At 37.2% G+C, this 16683-nt stretch overlaps 1 protein-coding gene and 1 long non-coding RNA gene across 2 annotated transcripts in view; one reads left to right on the top strand and one right to left on the bottom strand.

The window, feature by feature from the left end:
- The window catches only part of LOC143650218 (uncharacterized), a 46855-nt gene extending 39901 nt beyond the window's left edge, over nucleotides 1-6954 (top strand). Inside the window, exon 3 of the long non-coding RNA XR_013159444.1 lies at nucleotides 6711-6954. This is a non-coding gene — a long non-coding RNA (uncharacterized LOC143650218). The remainder of the gene's footprint in view (nucleotides 1-6710) is intronic.
- SOD2 (superoxide dismutase 2) lies at nucleotides 48-16625 on the bottom strand. Its single transcript, XM_077120754.1, has 5 exons — nucleotides 16480-16625; nucleotides 15697-15899; nucleotides 5638-5754; nucleotides 4072-4251; nucleotides 48-2874 (listed from the first exon to the last, which is right to left on the bottom strand). The coding sequence occupies exons 1-5, from the start codon at nucleotides 16500-16502 to the stop codon at nucleotides 2729-2731; spliced, it is 669 nt and encodes a 222-aa protein (XP_076976869.1). The 5' UTR covers nucleotides 16503-16625; the 3' UTR covers nucleotides 48-2728.
- Nucleotides 16626-16683: the final 58 nt, after the last annotated feature.

Below are 16683 nucleotides of genomic sequence, written 5' to 3' on the forward strand. Positions count from 1 at the left end.
AGCATGTAAGATAACTCATGTTTTGACACACACATAATGCAGACCGCTTTTAATGATTAATAGATTTTTTTTATTAATACTCAAAACTACATCATTATCAGAGGAAAATAACTGTTTCTTTAATGACTAATTACACAAAAACTACCCAGGGCTTTATAGGATTTTTGGTGTACGAGGTTTGATGCATATCTTAGAGACAGAACATTAGCTTGCTGGATCATCAGGACATGACTAATAATGAGAAAGTAATTTCTAAAACATTCTCTGAAGAACTTTCTCAAACAGTAATTTCACCATGAAATTAAAACAAAATAAAACATATTTATCCCTAATTTTAGCTATAAATCACGATACACAAAAATATCACTTGAAATTTTATGGTTTTGATGTCACTCTTCAAGAACTGCTTAAAAGAAACTCAAAGCTTATTTTCAAAATCAAGAATTTGAGTATTTCGTTTGCAATAACATTTTAATCCCTTAGCTTCAAAGTTTATTACATAACAATCAAGCAACAGAGACTGTTTCAAAAATGGTGTTAGTTTTGCTTCCTTGCTTCTTTCCAGCACTGGTCATTGGAAGGTGGGAGTGCATCCAGGGGTAGCAGAGGGTGCTGATTTGGTCACCAAGATCCCTTGTGGAGGAGGAGCACTTTTCCTTTATGGAAGAAACTGCAACTTTATTTTCTATTATGAAAACAGGGCTAAAGAGAATCTTAAAGTCTTGTTTTCTGCTGAGTTTTTTAAAGTATTTTAGTCTCTTAAAAACTATTTGACACGGAGGGAAAAACAAACTGAAATATGCTTTTCCCCATTCTCTCCGCCATTCTCTCAATATGAAGTCAAAGCAAAAATAGAGCCTCAAAGAAATTTCAACTTTTTTAGACTCTTAAAGGTAGGTAGGAGTCAAAAAGCTTTATATAAATCAGTAGTGCCTGCATATATGTCAGCTTAGTAGACAGAAACTATGCTCCATGCTCCAACGACTATCTGTATTCAAAAGCCCATCTTTCAAAAAGGTCCTAGTTTTCTAGAAGTCTGTTTAGACAGAGTTCCCTACCTTGTTTATATAGGCAAGTGTCAAGCAGATGACGCCCATCTGAGCTTCATGAAAGTCACTTTACTGTGGTTTATGAAGGATGAACATCAGAATCTCAAAAGTTTTTTCAATCCATAAGCACACACACAAACATATAGTTACCAATACTCTCATCAATACTTTTGACAATTCAAAAAGCTTACTATCTTAATTGAATTCTAAGAGAAAAAAAAGTACCTTGAATTTAATATTTTTAAAAACTTCAGTCTTCAATATTGAAACTGTTAGGTTACTCCATTTTTCCATGAAAAAAATAGAAAAATAAAATTTGGGGCATAAATGAAAAATAAAAAAATAAACTGGAAAACATCCTTCCAAAACAGATTTAAGAGAAACCTTACATGGAAAAACACATAGGGAATATTCCAACTGAAGGAAAAGCCTGTGTGCATGGAGTTGCTCATTAAAGCATTTTCGACAATAAAAAGTAATTGAGATCAAATGAAATATCCAGTAATACAGCTTTAAAATAGATTAGGAAATGTCCAATTGATAAAATATACAGCAATTAAAACTCATTAGAACAATGATTAAACAACATGGGAAAATGCATGACAATGTTAAACCAAATACAAAAAATATCCCTGCTACATTTAAATAATCTCTAGCTCCATTTTCAAAAACTATACAGGAACACGATTTGACATGCTGTCTCGCTGTATTATGAATACACCTTTTCCTTTACTGAAAAAACAAAACAATGTGAAGTTTTTATTGTGGCTGTACATTAAAAAATAAAGGAAAATAATTTCTGTTCCTGAGAGAGCCACACAGCTAGCCTTGTCCAGAGCAGCCAGTTCCCCTGAGAGGGGTGCTCATGAGTAGGACCAAAAGAACAATGGGGGGGAGGGCAGCTGGCGACCCAGATAAACTCTGGTTTAATTCCTGTCACTGATTTCATAAACTAGGCACTAATCTGTCCATTTTAACACTTCTATATTATATATATATATATATATATATATATATATATATATATATATATTTCTATATCTATGTTTGAAGACAAAATGTCACTTGTCTTTATATTTCTGCCTTCAAACAAATTTAAATATATAACTACCTCTTCTTAATAAAGCAGTTCTCAATTAACAAATTATGCTTTTTAAAATTGATAAAATTGTATTAACAGTGACCATCAATAATTAGAGACCACTGGGTGAGATCTATCAGAAATGATACTATACAGAGGATTACTTACCAAAAAAAAAAAAATTTTTTTTTTCAATTGAAAGTTGAATATTTTCATTGGGTTTTACAGTTAAGTAACTGGGCAAAAGACTGGACTTCCTATAAATGCAATAAAACAATTATAAAAGCCTTTCTACGGGCTCCCAGAGTACAGGGATGGGATATTTTTTACGGCTTTCATGATGAAAATTATAACCTCCTAGGCTATTTTAGCTCTCTAAAAAAAAAAAATTCATCAAAAGACTAAATCAAAGCACTCAATATTTTCAAACAGTTGCCCAAACTTTTAAAATGTGAAATTATATCACTGAATTCTGTTTGTGAAATATCTCAATAAGCAATACTCAGAAATGCTACAATAGAGAGGCATATTACCATGCTACAGATTCTACAGTTACAAAAATACTCATAAAGAGCTTTACATGTAAATAGTTAACATTTCATTTTTTGCAAGTTGCATATCTTTCCATTACATTCTCCCAATTGATTACATTCCAAATAGCTTTTAGATAATCAGGTCTGACATTTTTATACTGAAGGTAATAAGCATGCTCCCATACATCAATTCCCAGCAGTGGAATAAGACCTGTTGGGAAGAAAGGAAAAAAATAAAGCAGAAGCTATGAATTTCAACCTAAAAAGTCACATAAAGTTACATCTTCTCACTTCACATGTTATTTTTTCCTAGGCACACAAAATTATTCTTTACTACATTCTCATTCATGTTTTTCAGTTTTTATATATACAGAACCTTTGCCTAAGAATAAATATTCCCTATCAAAAAGATTTTAAAGTTAATTCTTGGAAAGCAAATGTGATAAATAGCAAAAAAATTAAAAAAAAATTAAAATAGACTTGGAAAATCAACTAACCACAGTATTCTAACAGTCATTCTTAAAATACCAAGAGGGTTATCATAGAGTCAATTCTCCTAGACTTCCTCACTGGGGTCTAAGGGCCTCAGTAAAGGTGTTAAGATTATGGGATGAATGATGACCTCAAGCTTCTCTTCCAAAGGACCTGAGCACTCACAGAGGGGTATAAAAAAATCTGTTCTGTTCCCCAAAGCTAATTTCACTCTTAGGGAATAAAGGTCTTTACTAAAAATTAACAGAGTAAGTTAACAAGTAAAATGGATTAAGAAGTAAGGAAAAAGATTCACTGTTTTTAGAAATTAAATAATGTAAATGAAGAACTCTCACAGCTATAAAACATTCATTTTTAAAACTTTCAAACTAAATCATAGCTCCCCCTAGGAAATAAATTCACAGCCAGTAAGTCTTGATCAAAGGATCTGAGCAAGCCCCACCTGGAGGTTCCAAGTTAAATATTTTCTATAACTGTAGGCCAAAATCTGGAAACCTAACTTTTAGTTTCACAAAAACAAGTCATAAAAGGCAGTGCTTAGCAGAGAGGGGTAAGAGTCAAGGTCTCAAGTCAGACTGAGCTTCTATTTTTTCCCTCCTTATTATTAACGAAATTCCAGTTTTTGTTTTAGCGTACATAATTATGATACTAATTCTCTGCAGAATGAAGCAGGATTTATGTTTAAGTCATTTATATTAATAGCTTATAAGATAGTTAAAATCTTGTGCAAAATGTCAAGGGCTTTTAAAGCATTTTTGCTTACATAAGAGACTCTACTCTGGGTATCATCTGTCAAGATTTACTCAAATTGTATGTTCATGGTAAGTTTAACACAGCTAGTTTTCCTTATTTCTAGCTAAATTTCTTATAGTAAACCATCTCTCCTAAAGAAATACATAACAATCTCAAATCTAACCTGTTGTTCCTTGCAACGGATCCTGATTAGAACAAGCAGCAATCTGTAAGTGTCCCTGTTCCTTATTGAAGCCAAGCCAACCCCAACCTGAACCTTGAACACCAACAGATACAGCCGTCAACTTTTCCTTAAATTTGCCAAAGGAACCAAAATCACGCTTGATGGCTTCCAGCAACTCCCCTACAAAAAAATCCAAAAACACCCATACATGAACAAATTTAACAGTTAAAATAGACAATTTTATTAGATATATTAAAATACTGTCATCCTAAAATACATAGACATTATCATGGATATCATCATATAGAAGACATAATGTAACCCAGTGAGACTACTTGTTACCAGGGTTACTTTTCCCCCTCCAGTAGAAAATTTTACTTTAACTTCTACCCTATTTAGTCTATGTCCCAATTAAAGTTATAGCTATTTGTTTCACTGTAATGTTAACTACATTGTTTTAAAAAGAGTCATTCTTCTGTTACTGAATTAAGGGTACACTTTAAGAGCTACAGTCCTTTTATTCTGTAGTAAAATGGAATAAAATACTAGATTGTACATACCAACTAAGACAACTAGGCCAAAAATAATATAGCTTCTCTCATTCCATTGGTTTAAAAGTAATCATCTATTATAAACATAAATGATGGAATAAAGTGGTATAAGAAATACAAAATGTCAGAGCACGAAAACTTTTTGGATGCTTATGGGTGTATCTAATATTCTGGTAACTCACAAAAGTATTAAGGTTGAAGACCTAACTCAGAAAATATAAACTGTCCTTCTTTGCATACTTACTCCCCGCCCTCCCCCATTCATCTTTACCTCAAGTGAAATTGGTTGTTTCTGGTGCACAAGACAGACAGTTCTCTATAACACTGATTTAAAACAAACCACAGAAACTGAAGGCACATGCAAGGAGCCAAGAAACAAGTGAGGAGAGCTAGAGTTATATCCCCAAACTTTCTCGGGGTGAGGAAGATAAGTAAGTGGTCTGGGATCCACAAGCTACGTGAGATGTCAAGTGATCGACAACAAACAAGACCATCCAGCTTTGCACTTTCTCATACTTAGTTTTAAATATATATGGTATCTGGGAAAAAAAAAAGTTTTCTGGGACAACTGACTTTTTATCAGTTAAGGAAGAATAATAAAATAATACCAAAAGGCCCTATTCTAAACCCTTTAACTTACGCAATTCTCAAAACAGCCCTGTTAATTAGATGAAGAAAGCAAGGTACTGAATGGTTAGATCTCAGTCCAGGTTCTAGAGCTAGTAAGGAGAAAGTTCATCTTTTCTAAAAACTAAGTTTCCTTTAACTTGAAATACAGCACATTTAAGCCAAGAGTTGACACTCTGTGATATTATGTGTGCATGTGTATAAAATCTGATGGTTTAATTCCTTGAATGCATTATCCATTCTTACTTATGTCCCTTTGCAGGTTATAACTTTGTTGTACTCCCTGCTATAAAAAACACATCAGAGAGTATTAAGGTAAATTAAGAAAATCAACAATCATTCTTACTGGGCATAAAACATAGATAATGCTGTACTATTATATACCAACCTTTGGGTTCTCCACCACCATTAGGGCTCAGGTTTGTCCAGAAAATGGTATGATTGATATGACCTCCACCATTGAACTTCAGCGCAGGCTGAAGAGCTACCTGAGTTGTAACATCACCTGAAATGTTAAAAACATATTTTTAACATTTTTACTTTTTCAACTATACTATGTGAGGTAAGTGGACCAGCTTATAGAGATAACATCTTTATTAGTTCTGAAATTCCACAATTTCTGGATTGTTAAAAAAAAAAAAAAAGACCCTCCCCAAATTATTTGTCCTAGTGGATTTTCAGTTCAATTAATAATGTGCTGAGCAATTAGTGAGAGGTTCAACAAGGGTTGGAAAGGTAGTTGAAAATTCACTCCTGACCTCAAAGGAGCTCAGGGTTTTCTCAGATAGAAAAGATTTCAGCAGGTGAAATAATTAATAGAACAATGAATGATAGAAAAAGGAGGAACGCTAAAACATATGGCTCAATACACTGACTATACAGAGAATTTTCAACTCTCATATTCAAGAATAGACAACTACTCGTTGGAAAATATTTGAATGTTACATTGATAAGAAACTCAACGCAGTCTAAACTGAACTCCTGATCTTTCCTCCCAAATTTACTCCCCCATGGCCGTCACCATTTCAGTAAATGTGCCTGTTCCTCAGGGCATTCTCGATTCCTGGAGGTTATTCTGACTCCTCTCCTCTCACACCCCACATCCACTCCATCAGCAAAGCCAGCTCTACCTACAAAACAGATTGGAATTCAATCACACCCTCCTCTGCTCTGGGCCAGACCACTGGCATCTCCTGCCTGCATTACTGCCAGTCTCCCCCCTGGTCCCTGCTTCCACATTTGCCCTCTATGGGCTATTCTCAACACAGCAGCCATGGGAGGACATCACCAAACCCTCTGCACCCACTCTGACTGCGTTTCCACCCCACGCTCACCCAGCCCAGCCATGGCACTGGCCTCTCTGCACTGACATGAAAAACTAAGGATGCTCACAGCTCATGGCTTTGCCTGAAATATTCTTTTCCAATAGCCTCATGGTTCATTTCTTCATTCTTCCTTTAGGACTTACTGAGCTCTTTTCCACACTACTGCGGGAATGAAGGCTATTCTCAGGAACCAGACTGCTGACATTTCAGAAAATATCACCATCACGCTGAAGGGGAGCAGTTATTGTGAAGAGCCCTAGAGGAACCCTACAGGGACTTCAATCACACCAGTGCAGAACTCGGTCTCCTTGAGAAGAAAAAGAAGCTTTGGGCGGACAAATGGGGTTGGGTGGGGGGGCGGACAGACAGAAGTGGCTACAGATTGCACTCTTATATAATCATGTACAGAACATGACCAAGGGCGTTACCCTGAGCTCCCCTTATGAGATGAGGTAGGTGCATGCTCACTTTCTCATTAACATGTTATTCAGGAGTGTGGGTCTCTTTTGCAACCTGAATATCTTGGGGAAAAAATACAACTGCAGGGTTTAAATAAGGCCAAATGTTGTTCGTTCAGTATCCCAAGCCCAGATTTAATTCTTAAAGGAAATGACTTTGAACTTATCAAATTCAGCTACTCTGATTCAGCAAGCCACAATAATTAAAACAAAGAGCTGAGAAAATTTGAGAATGGTATTTATGTCTCTGAAAAAGGAACAGTTCAACAGGCTGACAAATTAGATCTGAGAGCTGTCCAGTAACAGAAACAACAAGATGCCAGACCTATTTGTGATACTTTAAAGATCAAATAAAACTCATATGTTCAAAAAAAAGACTGTACTGAAAGATCACACTATATAAATAAGCAATTCTACACTACCTCCAAACTAGATCTCTCACCCTATTTTATTTTTCTCACTAGCAGATCAGCAGTGCTAAACATCTAGCACACTATAAATCTACTCGTTTATCTGTTCCCTCCTACAAGTCAAGACTTCTGTTCACTGCTGTATCTACAATGCCTTGTACATTGTAGGCACTCAATAAATGCTTGGTGATTGATCAAATTGAATATAGTTTCCAAGGGGGAAAAAACGCAATTTTCTGGTCTCTGTAATAAAAATAATAAGAAGAAGTAATTTATCATGTTTGAAATATTTGACTTAATTCCCAAAACACTGGGAAAGTAAATGGAAACCAAAAACTTTTCTATCCTGCTAAACAAATAGGTGAAATAAAATATTTTTGTTCCATGCCATCAAGAAACTACAGATTATGTGACTATCAGGAAAAATGGAAATTCTTTGGTTCAATAAACACTGAGTATTTATTTTTCACAAGATACCAGAAGAGACAAAATGAAGGCCAGAAACTCACCTCAAAAAGCTTACATAAAGGGAACAGTTTTCTACTTCTATTCTGAAAGCACATAATAACAACACATGTAAGTGGATCATTCTCAAAAATAGATCATATGTTGGGTCACAAAGCAAGTCTCAATACACTTAAAAAGACTAAAACTATACAAATCACTTTCTTGGGTCATAATGGAATGAAGGTGGAAATCAGTAACAGGTGGAGAGCTGGAAGATAAATATATGGAGGCTAAACAACACATTCTTAAACAGCCAATGGGACAAAAAAGAAATTACAGGAGAAATCAGTAAATGTCTCAAAAAATAAAAATGAAAATACAGCACAGAAAACTTATGGGATGCGGCAAAGGCAGTGCTGAGAGGGAAATTTATTGCCCTAAATGCCTATATTAAAAAAGAAATACAAGAATGTGAGAATGATAGAGGGAGGAGGCCTGGGGGCACAAATGAAATCAGAAGGAAAGATATACAATAAAGACTGAGATGGTATAATCTAGAAATACCTAGAGTGTACAATGATAGTGACTAAATGTACAAATTTAAAAAAGGTTTGCATGAGGAAGAACAAAGGAATGCCAATACTACAGGGTGTTGAAAAGAGATGGTAATTATATTTTAAAACTTTAACTTATGTGTGAGACTAAAGCAAAAAATGCTTATTTGATACAAAATTTATATTTTGACTAGTGCATTTTCTAATATAACTTATGTGGACAGTTTAACTGAACACCGTAAGTACATGGAATCTTGAGTAGGGCATGAGATTTTGTAGGTTTATCCAGAGTAATGCCTCAATAAATTCCAGAAGGATCTGAACAGTGAATAAAAGTATTTGCAAAGTCCCCTTGGGGGAATGGTGAGAAAGAAGGAAAACTCAATTTCCCCAAGTGGAGAATTCTCGACACTCTCACAAGCTGTGGGGACAACCAAAGCAATATGCTGAACCCCCAATCTTGGGGGTTGCTCATATGAAACTTAACCCCACAAAGGATAGGCTAAGCCTACTTAAAATTAGGCCTAAGAGTCACCCCCATGAAAACCTTGCTTGTTGTTCAGATGTGACCTCTCTCTCTCAGCCAACACGATAAGCAAACTCACTGCCCTCCCCCATCTCTACATGAGATATGACTCCCAGGGATCTTCCTGGCAATGATGGACAGAAACCTTAGAATAAGCTGGGACTCAGCACCAAGGGATTGAGAAAATCTTCTTGACCAAAAGGGGGAAGAGTAAAATGAGACAAAGTGTCAATGGCTGAAATATTCAAAACAAACTCGAGAGGTTATCCTGTAGGTTATTCTTACGCATTAACTAGATATCACCTTTTTAGTCAAGGCGTAACAGAGAGGCTGGAGGGAACTGCCTGAAAATGTAGAGCTGTGTTTCAGTAGCCATGCTTCTTGAAAATGATTGAATAATGACATAGCTTTCAAAATGTGACTGTGATTGTGAAAACCTTGCATTTGATGCTCCTTTTATCTACCTTATGGACAGATGAGTAAAACATATGGATTAAAAATAAATAAATAAATAATGGGGGAACAAATGTTAAAATAAATTTAGTAGATTGAAATGCTAGTGATCAGTGAAAGGGAGGGGTAAGGGGTATGGTATGCATAAATTTTTTTATGTTTTCTTTTTATTTCTTTTTCTGAATTGATGCAAATGTTCTAAGAAATGATCATGATGATGAATATACAACTATGTGATGAAAAAAAGAAAGCTCATATTGTATGTTGATTGGCTTTATTAACTGAAAAAAAAAAGAAAAGCAAAAATGAAGGAATTAACTGTTCACCTGACAAACTAGAGAAAGAACAGCAAACTAACGCCACAGTAAACAAAAGGAAAGAAATAACAAAGATTAGAGCAGAAATAAATTAAATTGAAAATGAGAAAATCAACAAAACCCAAAGTCGCTTCTTTGAGAAAGTCAATAAAAATCAATGGGGGAAAAAATCGGCTAATAAAAAAGAAAAAAGATGCAAATAAATAAAATTAAAAATGGGAGAAGGGACATAACTATTGGCCAGGCAGAAATAAAGGCGATAATGAGAGGATACTATGAGCAGCCATATGCTAATAAACTAGACAACGCAGACAAAATGGGCAACTTCCGAGAAAAGCAAGACCAACACTAACTTGAGAAGAAACCTACGACCTCAACAAACCAATCACAAGTAAACAGAATATATTAGTCATTAAGAAGCTCCCAAAAAACAAAAGTCCAGGACCACAAAGCTTCACTTACGAATTCTACCAAGCATTCAAGAATTAGTACCAATCCTTCATAAACTCTTCAAAAAAATTGAAGAGGAGGAAAAGCTACCTTATTCTGTGACACCAACATCACTCTAATACCAAAGACAGACAAGGAAACTACAAGAAAACACAATTACAGACCAATCTCTTTAATGAATATAGATGCAAAAATCCTCAACAAAATACTTGCAAATTGAATCCAGCAGCACATTAAAAGACTTAGATACCACAATCAAGTGGGATTTATTCCAGGAATGCAAGGCTGGTTCAACACAAGAAAATTAATGTAATATACCATATCAATAAACCAAAGGTGGAAAACCCACATGATCATCTCAATTGATGCAGAAAAAGGCATTTGACAAAAATTCAACATCCTTTCTCGATGAAAACACTTCAAAGGATAGGAATAGAAGGAAACTTCCTCAATATGATAAAGGGAATACGTGAAAAACCCACAACTAACATTATACTCAATGGGGAAAGACTGAAAGTTTTCCATCTAAGATCAGAAACAAGACAAGGCTGCCCACTGACACACTGTTGTTCAACATTGTGCTGGAAACTCTAGCTAGAGCAATTACATAAGGAAAAAAAAACACATCCAAATGGAAAACTCTATTTGCAGATGACCTGGTATCATTTGCTGAAAATTCCAAAAATTCTACAGTGAAGCTACTACAGCTAATAAATGAATACAGCAAAGTGGTAGGGTACAAGATCAACACCCCAAAATCAGAAGTGTTTCCATACAATAGTAATGAGCAATCTGAGAACGAAATCAAGAAAAAAGTTCCATTTACAACAGCAACCAAAAGAAACAAATATTTAGGAACAAATTTAACCAAGGCCTCAAAAGACCCATATACAGAAAACTATAAGAAATTGCTAAAGAAATCATAGAAGACCTAAATAAATAGAAGGGCATATAATATTGATGGAATAGAAGACTAAATATAGTAAGATGGCAATTTGACCCAAATTGCTTCATAGAATCAATGCAATACCAATTAAAATCCCAACAACTTACTTGGCAGAAATAGAAAAAACAATAAAATTTGGAAGGGTAGGGTGCCACGACAGCTAAAAATATCTTGAGAAAGAAAAACGAAGTGGATTATAACTTATGTGGAAAGCTTAACTAAACACCATAAGTACATGGAACCTTGAGTAGGGCATGAGATTTTGTAGGTTTGTCCAGAGTGGTGCCTTGATAAATCCCAGGATTTGAAAAGCGAATAAAAAAGTATCTGCAAAGTCCCCTTGGGGAATGGTGAGAAAGGGGGAAAATTCATCTTCCCCAAGTAGAGAATTCTTGATATTCTCACAAGCAGTGGGGACAACCAAAGCAATAGGCTGAGCCCCCAATCTCAGGGTTTGTTCGTATGAAACTTAACCCTGCAAAGGATAGGCTAAGGTTACTTAAAATTAGGCCTAAGAGTCACCCCCACGAGAATTTCTTTTGTTGCTCAGATGTGACCTCTCTCTTTCAGCCAACTCGACAAGCAAACTCACTGCCCTCCCCCTCTCTACGTGGGACATGACTCCCAGGGGTGTGGACCTTCTTGGCAATGTGGGACAGAAAACCTAGAATGAGCTGGGACTCAGTACCAAAGGATGGAGAAAACCTTCTTGACCTAAAGGGGGAAGAGAAAAATGAGACAAAATAAAGCATCGGTGACTGAGAGATTCCAAACAGAGTCAAGAGGTTATCTTGAAGGTTATTCTTATGTGTTAAATAGATATCACCTTTTTAGTGAAGACATAACAGAGAAGCTGGAGGCAACTGCCTGAAAATGTACAGCTGTGTTCCAGTAGACATGTTTCTTGAAGATGACATGATATAATGATAAAGCTTTTGCAGCGTGACTGTGTGATTGTAAAAACCTTGCGTCTGATGCTTCCTTTTTCTACCTTAAGGACAGATGAGTAAAACATATGGATTAAAAATAAGTAAATAATAGGGGGAACAAATGTCCAAATAAATTTAGTAGATTGAAAAAAAGAAAAATGAAGTGGGAGGTCTCACACTACCTAACTTTAAAGCATATTATGAAGCTACAGTGGTCAAAACAGGATGGTATTGCATAAATATAGATATACTGACCAATGGAATAAAATTAAGTGTTCAAAATAGACCCCCTCATCTAAGGACAACTGATCTTTGATAAAGCAGTCAAGCCAACCCAACTGGGACAGAGCAGTATCTTCAATAAATGGTGTATGGAGAACTGGATATCCATATGCAAAAGAATGAAAGAGAACTCATACCTCATACCCTATACAAAAATTAACTCAAAATGGACCAAAGACCTAAACATTAGAGCTAAGACCATAAATCTTTTAGAAGAAAATATAGAGAAATATCTTATAAATCTTGTAATAAGAGGTGGTTTCATAGATCTTCTACCCAAAGCATGAGCAATGAAAAAAGAAATAGATAAATGAGTCAAAATTATCAAATAACTTTGTCAGGAAAGTAAAAAGGCAGCCTACACAATGGGAGAAAATATTTGGAAATATATATATATATATATATATATATATATATATATATATATACCAATGAAAGTAAAAAGAAAGTAAAAGTAAAAGAAAGCCTCCACAATGGAAGAATATATTTGGACTCCACAATTAATATCCAGTATAAAGAAATCCTTTAACCTAACAATAAAAGGACAAAAACCCAATTAAAAAATGGGCAAAGGACAAATAGACATGTTTCCAAAAAGGACATACAAATGTCCAGAAAGCACATATAAAGATGCTCAACATCATTAGCTATCAGGGAAATGCAAACCAAAACCATAAAATGAATACTATTTCACACCCAATAGAATGGCTGCTATTTAAAAAAAAAAAAAAGGAAAATAAGTGTTGGAGAGGATGTGAGAAAAAAGAATACTCAATTCATTACTGTGGGGATGCAAAATGGTGAGGCCACTATGGAAGTCAGGTTGGCAGTTCCTCAGAAAACTAAGAAAACGACCGTATGACCTGTTAATCCCACTACTAGGTATATCCAAAAGAACTGAAAGCAGGGGCTTAAACAGATTTTTCCACACCGATGTTCACAGCGGCATTATTCACAACTACCAAAAACTGGAAGGAACCCCCAGTGCCCATCAACCAATGAATGGATGACAAAGTGTGGTATATACATACAATGGAATATTATTCAGCCATAAAATGGATTAAGTCCTAACAGCTGCAACAACATGGATGAAGAGATCATCATGAGCGAAATAAGCCAGACACAAAAGGACAAGTACTGTATAATCTCACTGATCTGAAAAAATTAGAATAAACAAACTTGCAGAGTCAGAATCTAGAATATAAATTACCAGGGGGTGGAGTAGGGATAGGAAATGGGAAGTTAAGGATTAAAATGTACAGGATTCCTATTTGAAATGATGGAAATGTTTTGGTAATGGATGGTAGTGATGGTAACACAACATTGTGAACCCAATTAACAGCAGTGGAATATATATATATATATATATATATATACACATATATATGTAAATGATTAAAAGAGGAAATAAATGGTAGATTGTATATATGACAAGAGAAAAAATTTTTTTTAATTTTTAAAAAAGTCCATGGAACCATACTACAGAAAGTGTGAACCCTAAGTAAAACTATGGATTTTAACAGTACAATTACAATAGTACTATCATCAATTGTAACAAATGTTCCACACTAATGCAAGGTATTGGTAGTGGGATGGTATCAGGAATCCTGTATTTTATGCATGATTGTTCTGTAAATGTACTTATTAACATACTGGTAATAAAGTATAACAACATAAAGCTCTTCTTGCGGTAGCTTTCATTAAGTAAGTACAACCTTGACTCTACAAGGACTGAAATTAAGCTGTTTTTAAAATACTGAGGAGAAAGGTTCACGGGTATCAGATGTTGCCATGCAGGAAATACTTTCACAACCGTGGTATTCCCCAGCCCTCCTATGATTAACGCTTCCTTCACCCATTTATGATTTCCTAAATCACAGAACCTTTTCCCGTATGTCCTCTGATTGCCACAAGTAAATCTTCCAGAATGTGGCAATCTCTTCTTTTTGTCTCACTGTTTACTATAATACAAGCAGACTGAAATACTAGACTTTTCCACTAGATGCCACAAGCCAACCAAATGTCCCTGTCTAAATATTGCTCAATACATTTTGTAAGCCTGGAAGTTCAATAAAAAAAAAGCATATTAAAGAGTAAATAGATTTTTAACTTTGTAGCTTATCAAACTATATATATATATACATCTAGTCTGGAAACACAATTGTCATAACTCCTTGTACAAACCACTGACAGTACTATTTTTGTATAGAAACGTTAAAACACAGTATTCGCAAACAACTCCAGACACAAATACAAAACCTTCATAAGCACGGTTTTGTCAACTGAGCTCTGGGGGGGTGGGGGTGGGGGACAGAATCCCTATTATATTTTAACTGAATTATAAATGTTAGTAAATTGATTCAAGCCTGTTTCAGTTTCTTCATGAATTTTGACCCCTGAGTTGATTCCAGGAAAGGATCTGAACTGTTTCAGCTGGGAAACTGCTTTTGGCAATGAACATCACAATGCTAACTCCTGCCTCTTTCTCTCCCACAGAATGGAAAACAAGTGGACCACAAACTTTCTTAGCGCAGGAAGCAGCTCAGAATATATGGAGAGCACAGGGGCTATGGACTCTCCAAGTCCTAGACCGAACTCCCAGTTCCATAAATGCTGGGCAATGACAAAGAATGCAGTTTCTATTGCAAAGCAGACAGTCCCCTACTATCAGTGTGACCACTGCCTGAAACTGTTGGCTCAACAATTACAAAGAATTTGCAAAAGCAGGCAGTAAGGCTGTCAATCTCCTCCCACCATGTTGTCCAGACAATGTGGTTCAGAATGACAAACTTTGGTTGCAGTCAACAAAAGCTCCGTTTCCTACTTCTATCAGGAGGATTGGTGGAGGAAGCCGGTTTTGGTCATGAGTGTTACACTGACAAAGAATGGCGCTTGTGTCCTGGACCGTGCCTAGTGGAAAGGCACTTTCAGTCCTCCTACAAAGGCTGGCAGAACTTCACAGAGACCAAACACTTCCCAAACGTATCTAGAACTAACTTCAACTGCTAAAATGCAAAAATGAGCTACAGATCAGAGCTTTCTTTAAAAACATCTACAATTCATCAATGCTAGCAATACGTGTAACAAAATCGGGACTTTTAAACTTAGTAAAATTCATGTTCTTGGGTTCATTCATGGAATTCTCAGTTTCCTGAGGCCATAAAAGAAGTTTATGAACAAATCAACCAAGACAGTAATTCTATAAGGATATGTCATAAAAAAAAGAAGAGCCTTTCATGCCTGAAAAACTAACAACTGGTAGAAACGTAGAGTGGATCCACCTCCAGGGAGACACCCCTCACGACCACATTTGGTCAGATTCTCAATCCTTTCAGCAGAATCCCACATACCCTTTGCCAGCGCCTCTTTATACTTCTCCTCGGTAACGTTCAAGTTATTCACGTATGCGGCGTGGTGTTTGCTGTGGTGCAGCTCCATGATCTGCGCGTTGATGTGGGGCTCCAGGGCGCCATAATCATATGGCAAGTCGGGGAGACTGTGCTTTTGCCTGGAACCCCAAATTCCCAAAGCCGGTACCAGCTTCCTGCTACCGCTGGAAAGACACAAAAAAAATGATACAGGTTCACTGGACCCGAGTTTCCTTCCCAGCGCGTGCCCGCCAGGGTGGATGAACTTGTACAAGGACCAATGCACTCGGCGTCCTTTACAAATCCCTTTCTCTCTCGCTGGTTGCGCTTTTGGGAACACTGAAACGTTCGTTTTCCATTAAACAAACTTCACTGTCCTGAACGGAGCCCGGACGTGTGCTTTTGGAAGAACGGACGTGCCACGTTCGGCCGCATCCCCCAGGATCGTGTACTCCCCGTCCGAGCGCAACGTGAGGCGAGGAAAAGGGGAGATCCTCGGATCCGTCCCCGCGCAGACCCCAATGCTCCCGGACCAGAGAATCCGAAAACCGCGCTCCACGCTCCGCCCCGCCGGCTCGAGATACCCACGAACCCGCCCAGTCCCGCGCGCGCAAGGGAGGGAGCGGAGGGAACAGCGCGCGGGGCCGAGGCCACCAACCGGCCCGCTGGGGGAGAGGGCGCCGTACTGAGCGCACCTGCCCGGCCCACCCCCGAGCCCCTCTGCCTGTGGGGGCCAAGGCCGCAACCCCGGCGGGCGCCTCTCACCTGAAGGCCGCTCGGGACAGCATGGTGCAGGCGCCCAGGACGCTCTCGCAGTTCCTACGCACTACAGAAGCTTGGGTCAAAAGCGAGCGGAGCAGCCGGCGTCCCGGCTAACGCCGCAAGGACAGCCACCACCGCCCCTCGGGAGCTCCGCCTCCCGCGCCCGCAGGCCCTAACCCGGGAGGGGAGGACACCGGGAGTCCCGGG

Source organism: Tamandua tetradactyla, chromosome 11, assembly GCF_023851605.1.
Source record: "Tamandua tetradactyla isolate mTamTet1 chromosome 11, mTamTet1.pri, whole genome shotgun sequence".
Classification (NCBI taxonomy): Eukaryota; Metazoa; Chordata; class Mammalia; order Pilosa; family Myrmecophagidae; genus Tamandua; species Tamandua tetradactyla.

Excerpts from the sequence above, each read along its gene's own strand:
- SOD2 (XM_077120754.1), bottom strand. The coding sequence starts at position 16,502 with ATGCTGTCCCGAGCGGCCTTCAG. Across the intron at positions 15,900-16,479 it reads CTGTCCCGAGCGGCCTTCAG|CGGTAGCAGGAAGCTGGTAC; the intron begins GTGAGAGGCGCC and ends GTGTCTTTCCAG. Across the intron at positions 5,755-15,696 it reads TAAAGAGGCGCTGGCAAAGG|GTGATGTTACAACTCAGGTA; the intron begins GTATGTGGGATT and ends TTAACATTTCAG.